Source organism: Acipenser ruthenus, chromosome 16 (assembly GCF_902713425.1).
Source record: "Acipenser ruthenus chromosome 16, fAciRut3.2 maternal haplotype, whole genome shotgun sequence".
In the NCBI taxonomy this organism is placed as follows: domain Eukaryota; kingdom Metazoa; phylum Chordata; class Actinopteri; order Acipenseriformes; family Acipenseridae; genus Acipenser; species Acipenser ruthenus.
This window is the reverse complement of record NC_081204.1, coordinates 1,873,046-1,897,129: the sequence shown is the minus strand read 5'-3', so window position 1 is coordinate 1,897,129 and position 24,084 is coordinate 1,873,046. Positions and strand designations below refer to the sequence as shown.

Sequence of the window (24,084 nt, the reverse complement as noted above, 5' to 3'; positions counted from 1 at the left end):
AAATAAAACATTCCAAACATTGATAAATGACCAAATTAAAAAGCCAATAGACATGGGTTTCTTATGATTTCCATCCATTTCCATCAATCCTGAGTCATTGAATTTTCCTTCCCCTACTATTAAATATTTAACCTTTTTTTTATTATTATTAAATGTACAGGAATTTTTTTTTTTTTTTTTAAACATCACGAAAAATCAGATGTGGTGTAGCTTGCAAGCTTCTAAAACGTCGGAATATGTGATTGAATGGTAGATGAATTCATCAAATCAATGCAAAGAGCTTTTTCCAATTAAATGCGATGTATGATGGGTGGAAATGCAGTGGCATTTCAAAGGTCACATTTTTGCTTGCCTGCTTATTGGATTTAATATGGAATATGTTGGGTTCTCAGCTTACTAATGGTTGTAACTTCAAATAAAACAGAGAATAAGGTATTCTTCAAATCAAAATTTCTAAAATGTGGTTATTGCTATTTGTCATTTCTAACAATGTTTTGCAATACTATACAGTGCCTTTTTTAAAATACATTTTTCCTAATGTATTGTTTGTATAGTTGTATTTTCTCTTCAAATACTTTTTATTACAGGTTATGTGGAATTATACACTAAGATAATTTGATCAGTATTGAAGCATGTACTTGAGTAAATATACACCAGACAGGAATGAGTTGATTTATGTTTTTATTTTGTATTTATTTATTAAAGAAAATGAATTTTGCTCTGCAGGCAGTACAGTAGGAATCAATATTTAAATACTTTTATATATCCCTGTAAATTACAAGTGAATAAGAGAAGCCAGTTGCTATGAATTCTAAATTCCTTGACCCTATATGAACACAATTATGCTGCATTTGGAAAAGTCAGTTTACCCCACGTTACCCTGGCAGGGGTGAATCTGGTTGACTGTCTGGGTGTACTGCGATGTGTGCAAGGAGACTAACGGGGTCACTACTGGTATGTTTCAGCTGCGGTCATCCTGAATGAGCTGAACTGGACAGCCGCTCTGGAGGAGGTGTTTATACAGAATCGCAACGAAGACCCGTCCCTGCTCTGGCAGGTGTTCGGCAGTGCAACGGGAGTAACCCGATATTACCCAGGTAGGAACCCATTCCGAACCCAGTCGGGTCAGCTAAACCGGCCCTCAGTGGGCTGCAGAGAGAGGACACAGATTAATCTGATAGTCTCGTCTTTTCTGGCAGCGCAACCTAGATTGATTCTTAACCCCTTCAGGTTTGGAAGAATACATATTGGTTAACCCTGCCCCCCAATAGTGACTTCATAAGAAGGGTTGAGATCCTGTGTCAGCGGATTGCTTGTTACTTAATTTCCAGACTATGTCACGCACTGTTTTACAGATTTTAAGATACTTGCTGTGTATTGTATACTGATGTCATTATACAAGAGATGCGTGTTATACATGCTGTGCACAGTATAGTCTGAACATTTTGTTAACTCTGATTGAGAGGAATTACAAAATGTATTGCAGACACAAGCATGCCTTTCTCTCTCTCTCTCTCTCTCTCTCTCTCTCTCTCTCTCTCTCTCTCTCTCTCTCTCTCTCTCTCTCTCTCTCTCTCTCTCTCATATTCTTTCCCCCCTCCCTCGTTCTTTCTATTATAATCATTCTGTGTTTTTATTCGACAGCTACCCCATGGAAACCCCCCAATAAGATTGACCTGTATGATGTCCGAAGGAGACCCTGGTGAGCAGCCTTTGTTACTGCTATTGATGCAACTGAACCCATGCATGCACTGGAAATATAATAGTTATACGTCGAGCACGAAACCTGTGATAGGGCATCGATCATGACAATCAATTCTCTGTAACGATTATGAATTTCAAAGCATTTGTTGTTTGCTGTTGGTTCTCTTTTGAAGAGATTATTTCAGCCTGCACCCTAAAGATGCGAACCGATTTTTTACAAAGTCGATTAATCCCAGAGGGTTCTTTTTATTGGTGTTTCTGTTTCCTGCTGTGTTGTTTCAGTGTTGTTTCTTGCTTGCTGTCGGCCCCTCATTTTTCACGCACGCCGAATAAATCACTGTACCTGTATGTCCTGCAGTAATGAGCAGGGCTCCAGCCTGTGGGGCTGTCAATCTATCACCTTCCAGGAGTCTGAAATTCATTCCGGAACCTGCTCTTGCTGTATGTTGACTGTGGGTAGAAGGAGGGCTTACATATTCAAATCTGTCATTATTGCAACATCCCCAGTGGTGTGTTCTAGTGCAAGACAGCAGGGGTCCAATCCCTGTTGCTTCCGTGCCCATTTCATGCTGCCAACAAAAATAATTACGTGTCTCTCAAATGTCGAAGACATTGCCGAAAGTGTGAAATAAAACTCAGAATAGACATTCAGGGAATGGATTTATTTTATTCTGTGTTTGTTTGCAGATATGAATGCATAGCTATGCCCACTGAAACTTCACACAAAACTTTAAGGGCTGTTTCTTAAAGTGAGTTTAGAAACATTATCTTAGGTAAAACTGTGCTTTGAAAAACACAATTCCAACCCTCTCCAACACAGTTCAAAATGGTTTTGTGGACCGCAGTTTTTATTTAATTAATCAAAATTGGCTTTAAAAGCATTCCTTAATGTTCTGTGGATAAAGCCCATACAGTTTACAAGGACAGCCGACTCCTTTATATAGATAGGGTGAAATCAGCCATTCCTCTACTTTGATTTAGCTGAGACCCTCTGGTCTTCTGCGAGAGAATGCCATGGGTTCTTTGTCATCCAAAATATTGCACCCCTACTGAGCTGTAAGCTTTACGCGGCACCTGCTTCTCCAAAGAGGTCACCTATCTGCAGATTGACTTTCACCATTGTTACCAGACAGTGCTTGTATCATGCTATTCTTAAAGTATTATACACTTTGCTAGGCTTAGTATACCTCTCAATATACTTGACTGATCAGTGCCCCTACTGCCCGCTTAATAGGCTGCCAGGGTGCCAAGGCAAAGTGACTCCTGCTGTTTAGATTTCATTCCTCACCCTGCTAGGGCTGGAAACCTCACCGGTGTGTTCACTCTGCTGGAGAGGCTTGCCAGGGTAGCATTATTGCCTGCCTCCATCAGCCTTGCTATGGTAATGCTGCCAGCTTTCTGCGCAATGCAGCTCAGCAACACAGAAAAGAAGAATGACACTCTGCTGCCAAACACATGTTGGCGTAACACTGAGAAATCACCCCCCCCCCCCCCCTTTTTTTTTTTTTAGCTTGCATGTGGTTTCCATCCCTGTCTGCTAGAGAGAGTAAAGGCTGACTCTTATTTTTATAGAATTCACTTTGCGCAATTGTAAGTGGATTAGCGGCATTAGGGAATATAATGCTACTTTCTTCCAGCCCCCTAACAGCTCTTTGAAGTAACAGCCATAAATCTATCCTCTAGCACACTTCCATTTGCTATGCACATCTCACACACACAGTGTTGAAAGAAGAGACACAGTAGCACACATTGCAATTGTTTAAATCTCCATACTAGGATGAAGAAAACTCTTGGATTGCACTGAACCCTAATGCCTCCTTTCCTTCTTTACTTTTTTCCTTTATCATGTTTTTTTTTTTTAATTCACGGTTGGTATAAAACCGGACATGTGAGATCTGTGGTATAGTTAATGGAAGTGTGCTAGCTATAGTTGAATTAGCTATAATGACTCATGTTCATGCACGTGATGGGTGCAGAATCCACCCTGAGTCAGTCCTGGCCATTACTGCACTGCGCACATCCCTCATGTGTCGTGCTGGGTGCGAGGGGATGGGTGTGTCCATGTTCTCCCTCTGTCCAGCCCAGTCCCTGCAGCACTCAAATTAATGTGATAGGATGGGAGCCGATTGAGTAATTGCAATCTTGCGCTTTCTCGCGAACAACTGGAGCCCTGAAGGACCCAGTCTGCAGCCCCGTAATGTCTGGAATGTTGTTGAAGGAATAACAGCTTCCATCTGTTTTACTCTCTTAATGCAGTACGTGGTTAGAAACACAAAAAGGTGGTGTTGTGCAGTTTTGGGAAGGAACACTACATCTACATTCTGCAAGCTCTGTATTCCCAATAGTAATTAGCAGGATCTTTGCAGAAGTTACCAAGCCAGAAATAAACCACTCTTATACAGACGTGCTCAAATTTGTTGGTACCCTTACAGCTCATTGAAATAATGCTTCATTCCTCCTGAAAAGTGATGAAATTGAAAGCTATTTTATCATGTATACTTGCATGCCTTTGGTATGTCATAGAATAAAGCAAAGAAGCTGTGAAAAGAGATGAATTATTGCTTATTCTACAAAGATATTCTAAAATGGCCTGGACACATTTGTTGGTACCCCTTAGAAAAGATCATAAATAACTGGATTATAGTGATATTTCAAACTAATTTGTTTCTTTAATAAGTATCACACATGTCTCCAATCTTGTAATCAGTCATTCAGCCTATTTAAATGGAGAAAAGTAGTCACTGTGCTGTTTGGTATCATTGTGTGCACCACACTGAACATGGACCAGAGAAAGCAAAGGCGAGAGTTGTCTGAGGAGATCAGAAAGAAAATAATAGACAAGCATGGTAAAGGTAAAGGCTACAAGACCATCTCCAAGCAGCTTGATATTCCTGTGACAACAGTTGCAAATATTATTAAGAAGTTTAAGGTCCATGGAACTGTAGCCAACCTCCCTGGGCGCGGCCGCAAGAGGAAAATCGACCCCAGATTGAACAGAAGGATAGTGCAAATGGTAGAAAAAGAACCAAGGATAACTGCCAAAGAGATACAAGCTGAACTCCAAGGTGAAGGTACGTCAGTTTCTGATCGCACCATCCGTCGCTTTTTGAGCGAAAGTGGGCTCCATGGAAGAAGACCCAGGAGGACTCCACTTTTGAAAGAAAAACATAAAAAAGCCAGACTGGAATTTGCTAAAATGCATATTGACAAGCCACAATCCTTCTGGGAGAATGTCCTTTGGACAGAGGAGTCAAAACTGGAGCTTTTTGGCAAGTCACATCAGCTCTATGTTCACAGACGAAAAAATGAAGCTTTCAAAGAAAAGAACACCATACCTACAGTGAAACATGGAGGAGGCTCGGTTATGTTTTGGGGCTGCTTTGCTGCGCCTGGCACAGGGTGCCTTGAATCTGTGCAGGGCACAATGAAATCTCAAGACTATCAAGGCATTCTGGAGCGAAACGTACTGCCCAGTGTCAGAAAGCTCTGTCTCAGTCGCAGGTCATGGGTCCTCCAACAGGATAATGACCCAAAACACACAGCTAAAAGCACCCAAGAATGAATAAGAACAAAACATTGGACTATTCTGAAGTGGCCTTCTATGAGTCCTGATCTGAATCCTATCGAACATCTATGGAAAGAGCTGAAACTTGCAGTCTGTAGAAGGCACCCATCAAACCTGAGACAGGTGGAGCAGTTTGCTCAGGAAGAGTGGGCCAAACTACCTGTTAACAGGTGCAGAAGTCTCATTGAGAGCTACAGAAAACGTTTGATTGCAGTGATTGCCTCTAAAGGTTGTGCAACAAAATATTAGGTTAGCGGTCCCATCATTTTTGTCCATGCCATTTTCATTTGTTTTATTATTTACAATATTATGTTGAATAAAAAATCAAAAGCATAGTCTGATTTCTATTAAATATGTAATAAACAATGGTGGATGCCAATTACTTTTGTCAGTTTCAAGTTATTTCAGAGAAAATTGTGCATTCTTCATTTTTTGTGGAGGGGTACCAACAAATTTGAGCACGTCTGTATTTGATTTAGGGACTTTTAGGAAGTGTGTGTGTGTATATGAAGGAAACTGCAAAAATGAATGCTCAATCGTAAGGTATTTAGCAGTACTTAGAATGAAACAACTGTGTTTTGTCAGTGTCTTCTGTGTTTTATTATGGCTGGCACTAGGGTTCTTTCCTGATCGTTTGTGCTTCTTTATAAAGTCGTCACGTTACTGTTAAACAGTAACAGTTTAGTGTTGTAATAAATCTAAACGTGGCAGCCTTACTCATTAAAGGAATGTTTTGATTGGTTTATTGTTAACACCCATTTTAATGGAATTTACTGTTCATCGAACCTTACTCAAACCTTTTAGGAAACATGAAAAGGTCTTTCTCTTTAAAGCTTGTAAGAGAATGTTTGTAAATACACTCTTTAAAAAAGCAGTCTTGTGAACAAGTAGATTGGCAAAGGTGAAAAGAGGCGTGAACGTAGGACACTGCACCCGTATAAGAAAATGGGTAACAAAAAAAAAAAACACACAAAGCGAATGCCAGCATGTAAGTTCAGGAGTATTTCCAGCATATTCTAACTGTGCAGTACAATCCTGAAAGAAAACAAAATGAGATTAAGACAATTAACCTGCCTCTGCCTATCTGTTCCCCCTGGATACTTCTCCACCCTCACCCCCCCTCCGGAAAATTAATGGTCTCTCCGCCACAGTTAATTGTCTCCAATTGCTCCGACATTAATTATTAACATTTCTCAGTTTGAACGTCTGTGTGGGTTATTGGAGAAAGAGAGCAGGAGAATGCGAGCAGGGTTGAAGCGACAGAGGCTTCTGTTACCCAAGCGTTACAAAGATCCCATTACCTCCTAGATGCAATCCACCATGCAGCCGTACGAGATATCGATTTTCACAAAAGTCAATCTTGTTTCTCTGTAAATATTTTGGACTCGAAAGCTAGTGGTCAATTCTGCGGAAAGCTGTTATTATTAATACTGATGTAAAATCCTCTCGCGCGCAGCTGAGCTACAAAACTCAATCGCCTTTTATTTTTTAGTTAAAGGGAGCTGGGGGGCTGTTGTGATTTTCTTTAGCAGTGTTTTTGAACCGGGTTTATTTTTGGAGAAAGTCCACAGCAAACAAATGCTTTACGGAAAACAGGCATGACGTGACTGAGTGGTAATTTTTAAAGCTCATGTCTTGCAGCTGTTGCAGCACAGTGCTCAATGCAGCTAAGGTAGCAGTTGTGGGGATATGATATTCATGACTAAATCAAGAAGCTGGGTTTGATAACAAGGTTTTCAGATTGACATTGTAGAATCCAGGCAGCAGTCAATGTCCCACTTTTGAGCAGCCAGTTTATTTAAGTGATGATAATGGCGCCTCAAAAATAAAGACCTCGCAATGCAATCATCTCCCAGCCGTCTCTGCGTATAACTTTGCTGTGCCTGTAAAGCAAACTCGCCATCTCAACCCCTCAGATTATTGGGATGGGGTGGAGAAATAAGTGCAAGGTGTTTTGACCTCACAACCCCGTGCCAGCACCATACCAGCACCATGCGGTATCAGGCATGTGTCTTATACCACTGTGCCACCCAGTTCCCTGTATTTGATGCCTCAAAGAGCCATCTAGTTGCACAGTTTGCAAGGCTTCTCTTCTGTGCTGCTGTCTGATTTAATATCTATTAGAAGTCTGTAAACATGAGCACGCCCTCCATTGAAATGATTACATCTGCAGTGCATTATGAAAGACACCCACCCCGTACTCAGCCAGGCAGACACAGTCCGGCGCCCCCGACAATCCTCCACTTGAGTCGATGAATATTATTATTACAATTCTTATGTGTGGAGTCAACAGCCCTGCCAGCTCCCACCCTCGCTGGCCACCCTATCCATCATGTTTCTGTTTAAATAAAAAGCCTTTCATAAATGCTCTTTTTTATTATTATATCCACAGAGCAAAGTCGTAAATCAAAAACTCCAAAGTCACTAAACTGTAAAGATCTGAAAAAATGCGATTTTTGGAAAGAGTTTTATTATTATTATTATTATTATTATTATTATTATTATTATTATTATTATTATAAAATTTATAGACGTTGATTTTTTTTTTATATTTCTCCTCCACCTTCCCTTTAAAAAAAAAAAAAAGAAATGTATTTTCAGAACTTAAGCACTCAATAAAAATAATAATAGTATTTTTTTTTCCTGACATTTAGTAGGAATAGTGACCTTTGCCAGAACACTGCAACAGCCTTTATCAGCCCAGTGCCAGTGAGGGATAGTTTCTTCCTTCCGGTTTTAATTTACAGTGTTTTATGTCGATTGTTCTAGTTATTTTTTGTATTTCACATTTTAGATGTCAATGACGCCTCTGTTGAGAAAGCCCTGCTCACTGTCACAGCTACCAACCACCAACATGGAAAGGGCTGGATAAAGCTGAGGGAACATGAAGCTACTGTGTGGCTTGGGACTTGGTTTCAGGAGACGAGGTTTCAGGCCACTGCACAGCACACCAGGGGAGACTTGGGGTTTGATACAGCAAAGTTACCTCAAACTAGGTCTCCTGGAACCAGATTTCAAGCCAGTTTCTAATATAGTGGCTTCATGTTCTCTCAGCTCAAGAGACTGCAGACCATTGCCTAGCATTTCCAGACAGCTTTCTCAGACTTGTCTTTCTCAACATAATACTCCAGTGCTCAGGTCCTTACACTGGTTACCAGTGAGTTACTGAATTGATTCTAAAGTTGCCATAATGATGTATAAGTTCCTTCATAGATTAAAAGGCCATCCTATCTCAGCATATCAGCTGTTTATTAGCAGTAACTGTGTCTCAATTAAATCCCCTGCCACACTTAATAAAGCCTTACTAAGATTTGTTGTTCAAGTCATTTTTAGCAGTACTAAAAAGAAAATTAGTTTTGACGACATGCCCTTATGAATTAAGACTCTTGCTTTGCATCTTATGATATGGTATGATAGAGCTGTTGTATTTTAGCCCCAGATCTGAGAGATTATATGTATTCATGTTTTAGTGAGCTGGTTGGTTGCAGTGAATAAGCGTCAGTGTCAGCGCATGTGAAATATGCCCTGGACACGCCACTCAGCTTCCCAGGACCAGCTTCTCATTCCATCTGCTCATATCACCTGGCCCTGGCATTAGGAAAGGGAGGTAATGAAAGGGAAAAAATGCCATCGCTTGGCGGGAGCAGAGAGGTAATTACAATGTGGAATCCAAGCAGAAACAACACATCTGGATTGCTGATTTCAATACGGAATGGAAAATGAGTACGAGGGGGTAGAGGATCCCTTCACCCTTTATCCCATGAAAAGGCACATGCCCTTTGGAGGGGGCTATGAATTACTGAACCAGCTATAAACTTGCATGGGATGTCAAATCCTCTTTGGTTGTAACATTGGATTTCGCTGGTGTTATGTACTGTAATGTGCTTGTTTTCCAACAGAAAGGCTGTGAAATGCTGCTGTAATGTGTCCACCAGGTGGCTGTCAGAATAACATAATGAATAGTCCCATTGCACAGCGGTTTGATCAGTTCCTGGTTTTGCTATGAGTTTACTAAGACACACCTTACACTGTGGCTGGTCAAACTTGTATTAAAACCTGGAATGGGTGAAACTGCCCTGCAAGAGGAGTCGTATTTCAATCCCTGTCATTGTGCAGTAGCTGGCTAGGTCTAATAGAGAATGCTGGTGTAATGTGCACAGCATCTGAACTTGCACCAGTACCAGAAACATTCTTCATTGCTCCAAAAAACAGAAAGAAGGATAAAGAGATTGTTCAGAGACAGTGTGGGGACAGTGCATTCCCTGGTCTTGCTGGAGAGCTGTAGTCTGTCAGCCAGACTGGGAATGTCCTTTTTAATGGAACTGTGAGCTGTGTCAGGGAGTCTGTTTAGTGTCTACAAGAGGAGAGACACAGCATGAGAGAGAGAGCAGTTGAACACTACTGCCCTATGCACTAAAGCAGTGGGCCTCATTATAAGATCCTCTGGCTGCTCGCAAATGCTCCCCAGGGATTGGTAGTCAAACAAATGCCAGCCTGTGACTGAATGTTTTTACAGCAGCTAAACTGGGCTGTATGTGATGGATATTATACTAAAAGTTCAAATTCTAGAGTCTGGTCCTGTCTGGACATTAAAAGGTTATATCTCTCCTTTCTTTCTTTCTTTCTTTCTTTCTTTCTTTCTTTCTTTTATATGCATTTTGTTAACAAGAAAATAGTATTTAAAAAAAAAATGAAGGGGTGAACCTTTTTTTTTTTGATTGCATTCCTTATACAAATGTCCTATAGTAAAAGTTTGACAAAGTGTAATAAAGCAGTGAAAACATGGTAAAGCACAGGCAAGCAGTGTGAAGAATTGTGAGGTACAGTAAAACATATTCATAAACATGGCAAACCAGGGTAAACTATGGGAAATGCACAGTATAACCATGGGAAAAGCATGATAAAACTGCAAAAAATACTGTGCTAAACGTTTATAAGGGATGTTAAAATGTTGTTTTAAGAAACATAATTACTGCCTTCAACTGCAGCAAAGAACTGAAGGATGCTATTGCATTGATACGTATTTAGCCCTCTCTATAAAGCAGGATTGTGCTGTTTTTTTTTCCTTTTAATTAGGATTTAGTAATTAAATTGATAAAGGTCATGCCAATGTGCTTCATGTTTCCGGGCCCAATTCTGAAAGCCATGCAGACGTACAGAGCTGAGGATAGTCTGCCTTTGATGTCCCACAGTCTGTTATCAGAAATAATTGGATTGTTTTTTTTTCTCTCCGTTTTTTATTTTTTACCCTGGACATGCTCAGTTTATCCTGCATCACACGCTGGATCAGCTGCGGGTTACAGCTTCCCCTTTCAATGCAGGGATTCAGAAGCAAACACAGTTTCGCAGCTTAGCCGCTTCACTGGGGAGTTAGGGTTAAGAGATGCTGTAATGAGCAAATGGGTGGTGCCTTCTTTGCGTTGTCATCTGCTGTAATGACACTGACAAAGACACTTCTTTTTAGTAAAACAGAATATCCTTCTGATTTATGATATTCATACGAGCAGGCTTATTCATATGAGCCCCCGCTTATTACCAAAACTCTTAATAATATAAATATGCTAGAATGCTAGATTTGAGCTGTTTCTTTGACATCTCATCAGTTTCTTTCTCTTTGGTTTCCAGGTACATTCAGGGGGCGTCTTCTCCAAAGGACATGGTCATCATCGTGGACGTGTGAGTAACAAATAAGAACTTAACATCAAATTCCCTCCCTGCCCATATCTAAATCACTACATCCCTGGGCAAATGCTCTTACATGGTAACTACTATACAGGTCGAATTAGTGTGTAATTTCAGGGAAGTGTAACAGATCCATTGATAGGAACCATTGGTAGTTACCCATGTGCTATAGCAGTGTGCAGTTAAGTCATTTCAGCTATGCTAATAAAAGTGTTTTTTTACAGTAATACCATTTTGCGCATAAGAGCCAGCCTCCCAGCATGCCTGCATCCTGTCTCAAGGGAGCATGTGTTTTTATAGGCTCTTGACATTTAAAAAGCAATGCTAGCCTGCGCTGCTGTGCTGAGCTCCTTGCACTGTGCTTGCAGGAGCGGCAGTGTCAGCGGTTTGACTCTGAGGCTGATGAAAACGTCGGTCAAACAGATGCTGGACACTCTCTCAGACGACGACTATGTCAACGTTGGGAAGGTAGGATCTCATTTCAGCATGTTCTTGGGGATTACAACATGCCCTGTCCTGAATGAAGCGATTTCAAGCTGCACGGTACGTAGCGTTTGCCTTGTAGCGCGTAGCTTCTTTGAACCATGCAACGTGCCTCAAATACCCCGGCCTGGAGAGATCAGGTGTATTTTCTGTGGGTGGAGGTACAGGGGTACCCTTGAACTGTACCCCGATTCCCAGTATCAACACTCAAATTCACACACAGGATCATCAAGATTCATGAAACATTTATTGAACTGCTTTTGAACGACTCATTGTCAAGCGTGCTTTCCTGTTTCACACAATGCACATGCTGTCCATAAACCCAACCCTTGCAGTACGATAGTCTCATTTTATCCCTAAAGCAGTATCGCAGTTGAACAGTACCAGCCAGTTCAAAGAGACAGGGCTTAACAGGTGATATTTATCACAGGCCGGTGCACTGGACAGGTTTTAAGGGATCATTACACTCTCTAAGTCCAAGCTTGGCTTTTCAGAGGCGCTGCCTATTTGTTCTAACTGGGATGGTGTTTTATTGTGACGCCCATCTTGAACCCAGCTGAGACCACCCAAACCCGTTTCTCATGGGCCCCTCGCAGCCATCCTATCAATATTACCTTAGCATCGCATTCATAACTGTCTTCGAATGTCAGTGGATAACTTATTGAGACGGGTAAACTCCTGCAATTTTAAGCAATTGCAGACACGAGTGCCGGACAGGTTTAACATGGGTAAAATTGGCTGGAGATGAGTGGAGCGAGAGTGGCTCTATCAGCTGTCAAATAGCAGGCTGATACAATTTCGCTGTCTTATTAGCATGCAGAGTGGGGACAGAGCATTCCTTCTGTCCTGTTGATGTTCAGCCTTTCTCCCACTTGAAAAGGTAAAAACTGTTTTTTAAACAAAACAACAAAGGATTTAATCTGTCCTTTTTAATTCAGATGAATACAAATGAGAGACGAGCAGCAGCAACAGCAGCAGCATGACAAATTGAGCTTTTTATTTTCCTGTTTTTTTTTTTTTTTTTTTTTTTTACAAGTGCTGGAAAAAAATGTTTTAATGCCCTTCCTCTGCTGTTCAGTTTTACAGCTGTCATCTTAAAAGTGTGTGTGCGTGTGTGTGTGTCTTGCTGTCTGCGTGTGTGTGCGTGTGTCTCGCTGTCTGCATGTGTCTCTCTGCCTGTGTGTGTGTGTAGAATAATGCCTGGGATTGAGGGTGTATGGTTTATACCTATAGCTGGGACAGCACTGAGATCATGCAGTTTGCAAGTCTCATTCTCAGCTCATGAAACTGATAGGCATCAGACACTGAGGATGTTATTCCCCACCCCCCCCCCCCACCCCCACCCCCCCCCCTCCGAGTAATTGCAATCAGTTTTTCACAATTACTTGAAATTCTCTGCAACCAGCAGAAATGGAGAAAACGGGAATGGTCTTTTTGATGTGGATAGAATTTGAACGGGAACTCCTGGAGATGGTGTGGTGAGAAGATCTATCTGCTTGAGAATTAGCAGCCTGCAGCACCGCGAGACAGAGTCTGCCATTGTAGAGGGAGTGTAGTTTAAAAGCATGTCTCTTTGATGGGGGGGATGTCGGCTTGCAGGCTGCAGTTTGGTTAAGTTGTTAAGTTTCTCTCTCTCTCTCTCTGCTCTCTATTTTTTCATAGTAAAATATTGCTTATTTCACAGCATTTCACAGTCTAAAAATAGGTACATAAATAATATTTATTGAAGCAGAAAAGAATTGCGTTGCCACATTCAAAATTGATCATTTTCTCTAGAGTTGTTATTATATAAAAACAGTAAATTATTAAAGACAATTATCAATAAAATATGACATGAATAAGTAAAAATAACAACAGACAGGTGAAATGTCCTCTTCTTGTACAGGATAGAGCGATCTTTGATGCAGCCGGGGTCTTTTTTGTTGAAGACATTTTGATGAAATCATGCAGATCTATGCAGTGTGTGTTCAGTAATATACCGGAAGCAAACTAAACCAGCTGTCAAGTTCCTAATGCACTGTTACAGGTAGTACGTCTAAAAGGCAAACGTTTGCGGTATTTATTTTTAATTGATAAAAAATATGTATATTTAGACTTTTCTAACAGAAGTGGGAATTTCCGCAGGGATTTCCATATTACCCGACGATGGGTAAATTTCACGGAAATCTTGAAATCCACAATAACCGTGAAAAAAACGACAGCCTTCCCCATTGCCTTTCAGAAAAATAATATAAAAATTGTGACCTGCAACAAATGTGCTACAGCAGTCCAATCACACACACTTTCATTGCTGTCCGAGACACGTGTGTTTCCACTGCATACATCACACTGGACACTCTCTAATTGTCTGGCCAGTCAGTGGGTGTCCATCACAAGACTGGTAAACTATCCTCCATTAGCAAGCAGCATGAGTGGTTTCAAAAAGCTAAGATAAACGGAGGTACAAAGTGTTTGTTCTAATAAGCGGAGAATCCAGCAGCTTCCTCGATGGATGATAGCAGGCCCCGGGGAGTTTCTATGGAACAGAAACGCAGATTAGAAACCAGGGACTCGATTACATTTTTTGACACGTTTCCAGAATTTCCTGGCTGCTTGTTGTCTGTGTTTTCAGACTGATATCTAGCACAAGCTCTTATAACATCTGTTTCTGTGTGATGTGTAACACCTGACGCCATTAAAAAAAAAAAAAAAAAAAAAGATGATTCATTAATACAAGTCAGAACAATGAATTATGGTTCTAATTCTGTGTTACTGGTTGCTGGACTAGCCCTGCCCCTTGTATAGAACGCATAATTAATGAGCAGCTCCCCTCTAACCAGTTAGGAGAGACTACAGTAGGAGTGGTTTAACCTGAGCACTTACAGAGACATATTACTATTGACTGCCCTTATAGAAAAATAAAACTATCGTATCGTCCAAAAACACTATTTTTTCCCATAATATACTATAGCAAACAATATGCCACATAACGCTGGTTTCACTGTGCTTGTACAGCACTATGCATGGTTAATGCACTTTGCTATGCTTTTGCCATGACATCCCACAGTAAAGTTTTACAGTCGCAGGCAAAAGTATTTAGGCAGTTAAAAAAAAGAAGAGAAAGACCACGAAGAAAGTGATTTCTATCATTTCTAATTGTTCCATTGAAAGATATACATTAAAGATTCAGCTTAATAATAAAACAACACATTATTACATAACATGCATAAAATGAAAAATAACATGCAAAAACTAACGTCATACTTTGACAAAAGTATTTGGGCAATCAACATGTTTCATATGAAACCCATTCGTTGCTAATTATTGACCATTATTATGATTGATAACCAGCGCCTGATGATAATTATAGAATAAAATAAATATGCAATCATCAGGTGCTGAAAAAGTACAGCAACGATCTCAAAATGGCAGATACAACTAAATGAAAAAGGATAAACTACCAGAACAATAGTAGAAAGACTCGGTTTACCAAAAAACACTATGTGGACTATTATTGACAAACACAGGAGAACAGGGACTAGTGCAACTAGCTCCATGTGTGGAAGACCAAGAAAGATTCCTGCAAAATGTGGAAGAAGAATCATTCAAGCAGCCCGGCAAAATCCTCGGATTACTGCAAAAGATTTGGCACAAGAATTGAGAGAAGATGGTCATGAAATTCACGAGTGAACAATTCAATTCAACGACACCTTAACAAGATGAACGTTTGTTAAAAACAATACACAAAAGAAAGCGATTTGGAATTTTTCTTTCTTAGGCACTGGCTACCTTTGTATTGTAGAAGGATCAATGAATGCTGCAAAATATCAATACATTTTGTTACCCACTGCTAGAAGGCTTATTGGATGGAAGTTTGTATTACAGCAGGATAATGACCCTAACCATTATATAAAGTCTACAAAGGAATTTCTGAAAAAAAGGAAGATCTTAGTCCCCAGACTTGAATCCCATCGAGATGTTGTGCATTGACTTGAAGGCTGCTGACTTGAAGGCTTGCAAAAAGGAAACCAAAGTTGATTGCAGAACTCAAAGCTGTATGTGTTGAAGAATGGGCAAAAATATCTCCGGAAAGATGCCAGGAACTGGTTTCAAAATACAAAAAAAGACTGCAAGCTATAAAGGAAGCAAAGGATGGGCACACAAAATACTAATGTAAGGGTGCCCAAATAATTTTGTTAAAGTATGAAATTCGTTTGTGCGTGTTATTTTTCATTTTATGTAATAATTTGTTGTTTTAATTATAAAGTTGAATCTGTACTTTAATTTATATCTTTCAATATAACAATTAGAAATTAGAGAAATCACTTTTTTTGTGGGTTTTCTCCTTTTATTTTTAACTGCTCAAATACTTTTGTCTGCGAGTGTATAAGACAGGGACCTGGAGATATTGTTTTCAGTGACAAGTAAGAGACAGATTTTCTTTGTATGCATTGGATAGGGGAAGCAGTTTCAGCTGCTTGAGGTCTGGTTGCACTCTTTTAGTTTTAGACAAGCCGACACGCGCACAGACACATTTAACAGATAAACCGCACATTGCTTAATGGATGCTGAGAGGCACGTGCCGGGGCAGTTTAAGTGGATCGAGGCAGCAAGGGGTTTGGCAAGCGGGCGCTAACATGACAGTTTGGAAAGTGGAGTGGATGGGTGAGATTAGGAAGGCGATACAGCGTGTAAGTGATACTTACTCCCTTCATTTGCCTGTATAAATAGAAGCCACCTTGTGTCATGTGCTCTCGAGGCTCCTGCAGGGGCCTGGGTCCAATTGAAATTGACTGGTGACCGGATGTTTGACAAGCCGTTTGTGTTGTTTGCATGTTGGCCTTTTTTTTTTTTTTTTAAGCGACATACAGGAAATGGCTTCCATGTGCATGTTGTTATTATTATTATGAGTTTATTTAGCAGACGCCTTTATCCAAGGCAACTTACAAAGACTAGGGTGTGTGAACTATGCATCAGCTGCAGAGTCACTTACAACAACGTCTCACCCGAAAGACGGAGCACAAGCAGGTTAAATGACTTGCTCAGGGTCACACAATGAGTCAGTGGCTAAGGTGGGATTTGAACCGGGGACCTCCTGGTTACAAGCCCTTTTCTTTAACCACTGGACCACACAGCCTCCTGCTGTTAAAATGGGATGTTCTCCACCTTTCCTTTAAGAGTTTCAGAATTATTCATTTTATTTTTTTGTTTGGACATTTGTTCCTTGTTCTGTTCTGTTTTATCGTTGCGTATTTTGAAACTGGATCCATATTGGAGCAGGTTAAAAAATGTCTTTATCTTTTATCTTTATTTTTTGCCTGATTGTTGAAAGCAATAGTCCTGTGAGACCCGACTGATACTGCATTTGAAGAGTGCTTTGAAGTGCTCCGTTTTAAATCCATTCCAATGCATCAAGTATCCTTCAGATGCATTACCACAGTTCTGTGGGATTCACCTGTAAAGCAACAAAGGGAGATCCACTTGACCCTCACTCTAAGGTCCTTTGTTATAACACTAGCCTTGATTAAATCAAATGTATGGCATTATATAGCATGGCTATAGCAGCGCCATAAACTGAGGTTGAATTCAGGTCACTGTATCTAATATAAAGTTACACAGCCAGTCTTTTATAAGGCAGGTCTCTCTGATCTAACACTACTTCTCTGATAATTAGGAAGAGCTCAGCTATTCTCTCTTGCCTTCCTGCCTAGACTGTTGTCGTGTCTGATGTAAAGTTTTTATTCAGTCCTCATCCTGGCCCCGTTGGTTTCAGCGCTGTTTCAGTTATCTGTCTACCAGACACTGGCTCCTGTCTACTATAAACCATTATTGAAATGACCTTCAGCAAAACGGGCACTGTCTCCAACGCAGCTCAGAGAAATGGGTTCCCGAGGGCAGGGTAGCGAGGCGGGCCAGGAGCGTGTTAATAAAAACGAGAGCTGGCTGAGATAATCAGCGGCTCGGCAGCGGCTGGCTGAGAGGGCCCGGGCTCAGCTATCGATGACTGAGACGGCGGATCAGTGATTATAAACCCGAAATGAGGTCTTCTTATCTCCGAGATTCTAGTTAACATCCCCTGAGCGCTTCGGTCCCTCCAATAAAACTCCATAATCCTTCAAACAACAGACAATCTCCCGAGAGAGCTGTGGCTTCGTCTCACTGCAGCATGCTGGGAAACAGGGCTGACGTGACACAGCACCACAGACACAGCCAGCAAGGGGTGGGGGGGGGGGGGGGCTGTTTTTCCAAACTGTTTGTTTACCCTTTTAAACTTTCACACTGAGTTTTTAGAAGTGTGTTACATTTTTAACATCAGATTAGAGGATGTCGCTGAAGCACACATTAAGTTTGAGGAATACAACACATACAGGTGCGGATCTTTCGAAATGGCACTGGATCTGAAAATAAAAACATCCCAAAATATAAACCAGCTCTGTCGCAGATATTTTACATCTTCAAGATAGACACCGGAGAAGGTGCCATCAATAATGTCCCACGTGCACCTTTTTGAAAGTCAGGCCTGGCAGCGGAGTGTGTGCTACGGGGGGGCACCAAGTTGTTTTGGGAGGCCCATTATGGAAAAGGTCACCCAGTCAAATAATTTGTGTTGCAATACGACTCCGCCCCCTACAAAGGGGTTTGCTAATGGGGGGATTACTGGTATTACTGGTACTAATTTGTAAAAAATATACAACCTTGGAAATTTTCCAGAAACAACGCTTTTAATAATGGTTTGTCAGAGATTTCTATCTCAATCTGGAATCTGAACTGGTGGGGGCACAAGATCTAAACTGGGGGGGGGCACAAGACCTAAACTGGGGGGGAGGGGGTTACTAGATCTAAACTGAGGGGGCAACACAATTTTTCAGTCTAGTAAAAAGTGACATATTTTAGATGCTTACAGTAAGCCTCCCCACATGGACATACATGTGTCTCAATTTTGAAGCCTTTCCATCCCTTTAAAACCTGTGCATACAAAACATGGATTTTGTAATTCTGTTATCTTTTTTCTGTTGTTCAGCTGTTGCCACATATATTTTGACAGGGTCCCTGGGAGTTGTGATCATTTCAAAGCTATTAAGATGTAGCAAAGTGTTATTTCATGTCTGTCAAATTAAAGCAGAGGTGGCAAAGCACGATCTCTCACACAGCAGCTGTTTGCACTGCTAACCGTCTCCAAGCTCAGCTGTGAGGAGTGCTGTCTACAGGTTTATATGCTGGAGCAGCACGCTCAGAGAAACGGCTGTTCATTGCGTTGATAAAGAGGCATGCGGTGGAAGTGTTGGAATTTACAGAACGTGATTAGATAAATTGTGTCATATTTGCTCATCCTCCACTCACCTTGTGTAAACCAGACAGCCTTGCTCTCTCTCTTACTCTGCCCTTTCTCTCTCTCTCTCTCTCTCTCTCTCACTCTCTCTCTCTCTGTGCTCAGTACCACGCTGATGATCTTTTCTATGCGAAAACCAGAAGGTCCTTAATCGTGATCTGCTGTCACTAGAGTTGTTCACACCTATGCAAGGTCAATGTCTAATTTGTGCAAAATCAGCATAGGTGCATTTCTCTTAACAGGACCATTGAGAGATCAATCACACTTTACCACTTCAGCGTGGAGTCCACTACACCCAGCGATGAAGGACATGAATCAAGTCATCAGAATATTATGGATGTTTAAAATTACTTTTAGTCCAAACGTGAATTTACTAACTGTATTTATTTTCTAAAGTTAGCATTCCCTTGCCATAGTAAAAGCATAGCAAAGTGTAATAAAGACGTATAGTAAAGCATATTAAAAAGAAACATGGCTAACCACGGTAACCTGTACTAAATGCATAGGATAACCATGGGAAAAGCATGACAAAACTACAAAAATACCATGCAAAAATAGTGTGGTAAACTTTTATAGTGTACATTTAAGGGTTTTAGTTATGGATGTTGACAACAATAAGTCAGAAGTGCAACAGTAAATTGGCATAAAAGTAAGAATAACGATAATAAAGAGCCAGCTGTACTCATATATCCAAACACCTTCCAACTGAAATACAGCCCTAGGGAGGTTTCAGGGTACATATGCTGAAGCGAAGGACACGAATGCAACATGATTGATGGTAAAGATTGCAGCATGATGTGGCTGCAATTTGAAAGCCCTCGGATCGATTGCTGTGTTTGGCAGTTGGACTGCCGTCATCCCCCAGGAGAGGGTGAAAGAGAGGTGAAAGTGTGTGTGTGTGTGTAGAGGAGGGCTCGGGGTTCAATAGTACGATTGCATTGCGTGTTAAGAGAGGTGGTGTTCGGTTTCCCTGGCAAGGTGTAGGCAGCTGCCAGTCCCAATCATTGCTCCGTTGATAGGTATGTGTGTACACCAGCCTGTCAGCGTTTTGTCTGTGTTCGTTGATCTGTTCAGGTGAGCTCTGCTTTCCTTACCTGGCTGTAATGCTTGCCTTGTTCCCCCCTGTCTGTCTTTGTCTCTGAGCAGTTCAGCGAGACGGCCGAGCAGGTGTCATGCTTCGACCACCTGGTCCAGGCCAACGTGCACAACAAGAAGATGTTCAAGAGAGACGTGGAGAACATGATGGCCAAGGGCACGACTGACTACAAGACCGGCTTAGAGTTCGCCTTCAACCAGCTGCTCAACGTAAGTGTGCACTCGTGCTTGGGTCCTTCTAAAAGTTTCCTGTAGTAAAAGCCTTGCAAAGTGTAATAAAACACAGTGAAAGCATGGTAGAGCATTGGAAAGCATTGGAAAGAATATCGAGGTATGGTAAAGCATATCATTAAACATGGCAAACCAGGGTAAACTATGGTAAATGGATAGTATAAACATGGAAAAAGCATGGAGAAAACTGCAAAAATACCGTGCAAAAATACAATGAGGTGCCAGGAGCTGGAGAAATACTGTAAACTACAAAGATACTGTGCAGTAATATTCAAGTCACATTCAGCAGACAAACCGTCACGAAGTACTGTAGTTACAACCACAGCACTCCACGGGTACGAGGATTCTGTTATATATATATATATATATATAATCAGGTGGAAGAAAGTACAGTATGTTTTAATCCTAAATTAAGCCTCTGAATTTGGAGAATTACTCTTAGATCTGTGTCTGCTTAGCGTCGCAGTGTAATTTGGAACGATTTATCAGGTCATTCTGTCTTTGGATTTCGATTAATGCAAGTTAGATTACTGTATGAAAGACTTGTTCTATGCTTGATCTCTCAACACTTGGTGCATACAATGAGAAAAGGCTTTTTCCAAGTCTCTTTAACCCTACATACTGCATTCTGCCGTTGAGTGTAGTTACGGGTGTTAACAGTACAATGTAAATGTGGTGTTTTAGAATGGGGCAGCCCCCCCCCCCCCCACACACACACATGATCGTTCTGGTGGGATAGACAATCCCAGCTCACCATTAAAAAGCTTCTGCCTGACACGGATGAGCTGCAGTGATGTGGGGAGAGTTTTATAACCCCTGGTGGCTTCAGTTAATCACACTGATAACATTTATTTTTTTCTGTAACTCAATATTATTTTAGCCACAGCTTTTCAGACTCCAATTTGCTGCTTTCTTTTATGTGACTAGCCCCCCCCCCCCCCCCTCAAGTTCATATCTGGCCTCAATGAAATCGATTAACATTCAAATTTAAACCTTCACCCTCCTCCTTTATTCTGTAGTTTTTCTTCACCAAAGGATTCCCATTTCCACGTTAATTGGGTTTTATATTATTATTATTGAAACAGTTCATTGGTCCTCTCTTGCTCGCTCCTGTTTTAAAACACGTTTATTGCATTTAATTGCTGACTGTTACAGAGAATAAAGCTCTCCAGCTGTTTTTCTTCTCTCTCTCTTGAAGGGATAAGTACAGTACTGCAACTGCTGAAGTTTTATCTGATAATAAGAGAGTTCTCCAGATCCTTCCTTGTGTTTAGTGCAGTAGGTGGCATAGTTAATAATGCACCATTCTTTCACTTCCGCATGCCTGGGTTTGAATACAAAGAGAGTTATGTTGGCGGTCTCTTACTTGTAGCCTGGAGAGCCCAAGGTTTTAGCTAACTTTTTTTAAAGTTCAATGACACCAACAAACAATGGTTCTGTCCTGAGAGGCAAGGTCAGCATCCACTTGAGGAGCCATTGATAGAATGGTACCACACTGGTAAAGTTTTTGACTAGTTTTTGACTAGTGATGTCACAATGGTACAAACAAAAACACACTGGTTATTCATTCGTGAGGTTTTATATTTCAGGTACACATGGAATGAACTGCCTTTTTACGCTACAAGGATGAGACCAGACCATGTTTCAAATTTGAACAATGTTTACCGTGTATTAGTTCCACATACCCACATTACATTCTGCATTGAACGCTATTGTTTAGATACAATACGTGCCGCTAGTATCAACAGACAGGTAATTGATCAGGCTCCCTCAACCCCAGGAGAGAGCCTCAGACACCAATGCTCCAGGATAGGGCTGGACCAGCAAATACCCAGCAGCTGTTGCTCTTGGGGGTTAAGTTACCATATTGAAGTAAAGTGGCTAGACAGAAGCAGATTTGGATTTGGATTCAACATACACATCAGTGTGTGTCTGGTCCACTTTAGTCCAGCTTGTGGCACTGTAATGTTGCAATCCCAATAAACGCAATTACAACAGATGTTTATCAGTGACCCTGTATGCTATGGAAAAAAAAAGAAATTATGAATGCAATTAAAATCAAATTTCAACGACTCATTAAGCAAAGTGTTGGTTCAGGCAGGGAACTCACTTTTAACCTTGGATTAAATCAAGCATATTTTAGGTGCTTTCAATACTCAGAACAAATCATTCAGTTGAGTCGCTGGTATCTTATTTGTCCTTCGATAAACAATAGGTCCAGTGATCGGTAAGGATGGGATTTATACTTGTCTCAGTCCATTACACCCCCGCTATGATCCAGATCCCCTCCTCTTCCCCAGCCTCCACCTGCTTCTTGGCTTCGTCGAACGGGGCTAACATGCATACATACATACATACATACATATGCGGGCGATGAAATAAAATATGTGGAATCTTGAACAGCCCCCAGGCAGAGATCTGGGGAGCTGAGATTGAAGTGAGCTGCTCAGACCCACAAACAGAGCACTTAGAAAACACCATTGGGATTCTATTACCATAATACTACTGTATTGCCCAAAGGAATCACTAGCAGGACTATAAGCAGAATGTGAAAATGGTATCCTGTTCTCCTTTTAGTTAGTAACCCCAGCCTGGCTACTTTGTAATTTTTAATAAAAAAGTTTGATAACTTACTATAACTGTGTTCATCGCAAATGTTAAGTCTAAATGTAACTGTTAGTTCTACAGATTCAGACCTTCAGATGCTTTTATGACTCAATATAAAATAAGAAACTGATGCTTAAAATGATACGTTTCTTGGTGTTTTTTCCTGCCCACACTGAACTCCGTTTTCTATGTGTTGAGCTTCATAGCCAGCGTGAAATTCCACCGGACTGATTACAGGCATGTCTAACTTGACTGTCATCATAATAGGATGCAGCAGTTTGTAGCTGAAACAAAGGATTTACAATTTTTCTGTGAAGAAATATTGATCTAGATTCTATAAAATTACATAAATGCAGCTTGTCTTCTGATTTTTTCAAAGAAAAATGTATTTGGTACTTAATGTGTTAACCCAGTACCTTCCGCACTGCAGTCTCTGAGCTGCTCCGTGTAAGCTGTTAATGTTATAAATGATACATAGGTGATGCACTGAAACAATACAGCCTAGCAGACCAGTTGTCAGCAGTGAAATGATTGCTCAGGTTGGCTAGGTGTAGAGCCAGGCATTGAAAAGCCTTGCAGCAGCAGCTGCTGACCACACTGCATTACACACTAATGGCTGTCACTATGTGACATCAGAGACAGGAATAGAGCCTGCATTAGACCACGCTGTTTCCAGTAAGACATTAAGTCTGCATTGAGTGCTGGTAAATTAGGCTCAAGATTAAGTCTTGCAGGCAAGAGCACCCTACAAACTATAGGATAGTAAACTGAGCTTCAGTGAATACCCTTATAAAAACATAGCAAAGTGTAATAAAGCATAGTGAAAGCATAACAAAGTGTAATAGGGAAAGCATAGCAGAGTGTAATAAGGAGGCTTTAACCATTGGACCACACAGGAGGTTGTGTGGTCCAGTGGTTAAAGAAAAGGGCTTGAAACCAGGAGGTCCCCGGTTCAAATCCCACCTCAGCCACTGACTCATTGTGTGACCCTGAGCAAATCACTTAACCTCCTTGTGCTCCGTCTTTCGGGTGAGACGTAGTTGTACGCGACTCTGCAGCTGATGCATAGTTCACACACCCTAGTCTCTGTAAGTCGCCTTTTCTGTGCTTTGTTACGATTGTGTTCCCCCTTTCACCCTCAATGCATTATCAGAGAGCTTGCTCAACTCCAGAGAATGCTTGGAATCTTGGTTCACAGCATTCACGTCGGGTGCTTTGGTCAAAGAGAACTATTACATGTTACAAGAAGACGCCCAACACTCACTTCACATCTTCTACAAACACTGGAACTTATTTATTTCTTCATTTTAAATGAATAGATGATTATTACAATTAGTTAATTGGTTTGTTCTTAAAGGGAAAGAGTCAACATGACAATAAGATGATACACAAAAGTTGTTTTGGAATG

At 41.0% G+C, this 24,084-nt stretch overlaps 1 protein-coding gene across 2 annotated transcripts in view; it reads left to right on the top strand.

Annotated features, from left to right (window-relative positions):
- LOC117963518 (voltage-dependent calcium channel subunit alpha-2/delta-2) overlaps positions 1-24,084 on the top strand; it is a 190,642-nt gene that overhangs the window by 129,034 nt on the left and 37,524 nt on the right. For both annotated transcript variants that reach the window (XM_058988347.1, XM_058988346.1), the window contains exons 7-11: positions 966-1,097; positions 1,645-1,702; positions 10,895-10,945; positions 11,320-11,419; positions 19,890-20,048. In XM_058988347.1, the coding sequence (XP_058844330.1) occupies positions 966-1,097; positions 1,645-1,702; positions 10,895-10,945; positions 11,320-11,419; positions 19,890-20,048 (500 nt within the window). The remainder of the gene's footprint in view (positions 1-965; positions 1,098-1,644; positions 1,703-10,894; positions 10,946-11,319; positions 11,420-19,889; positions 20,049-24,084) is intronic.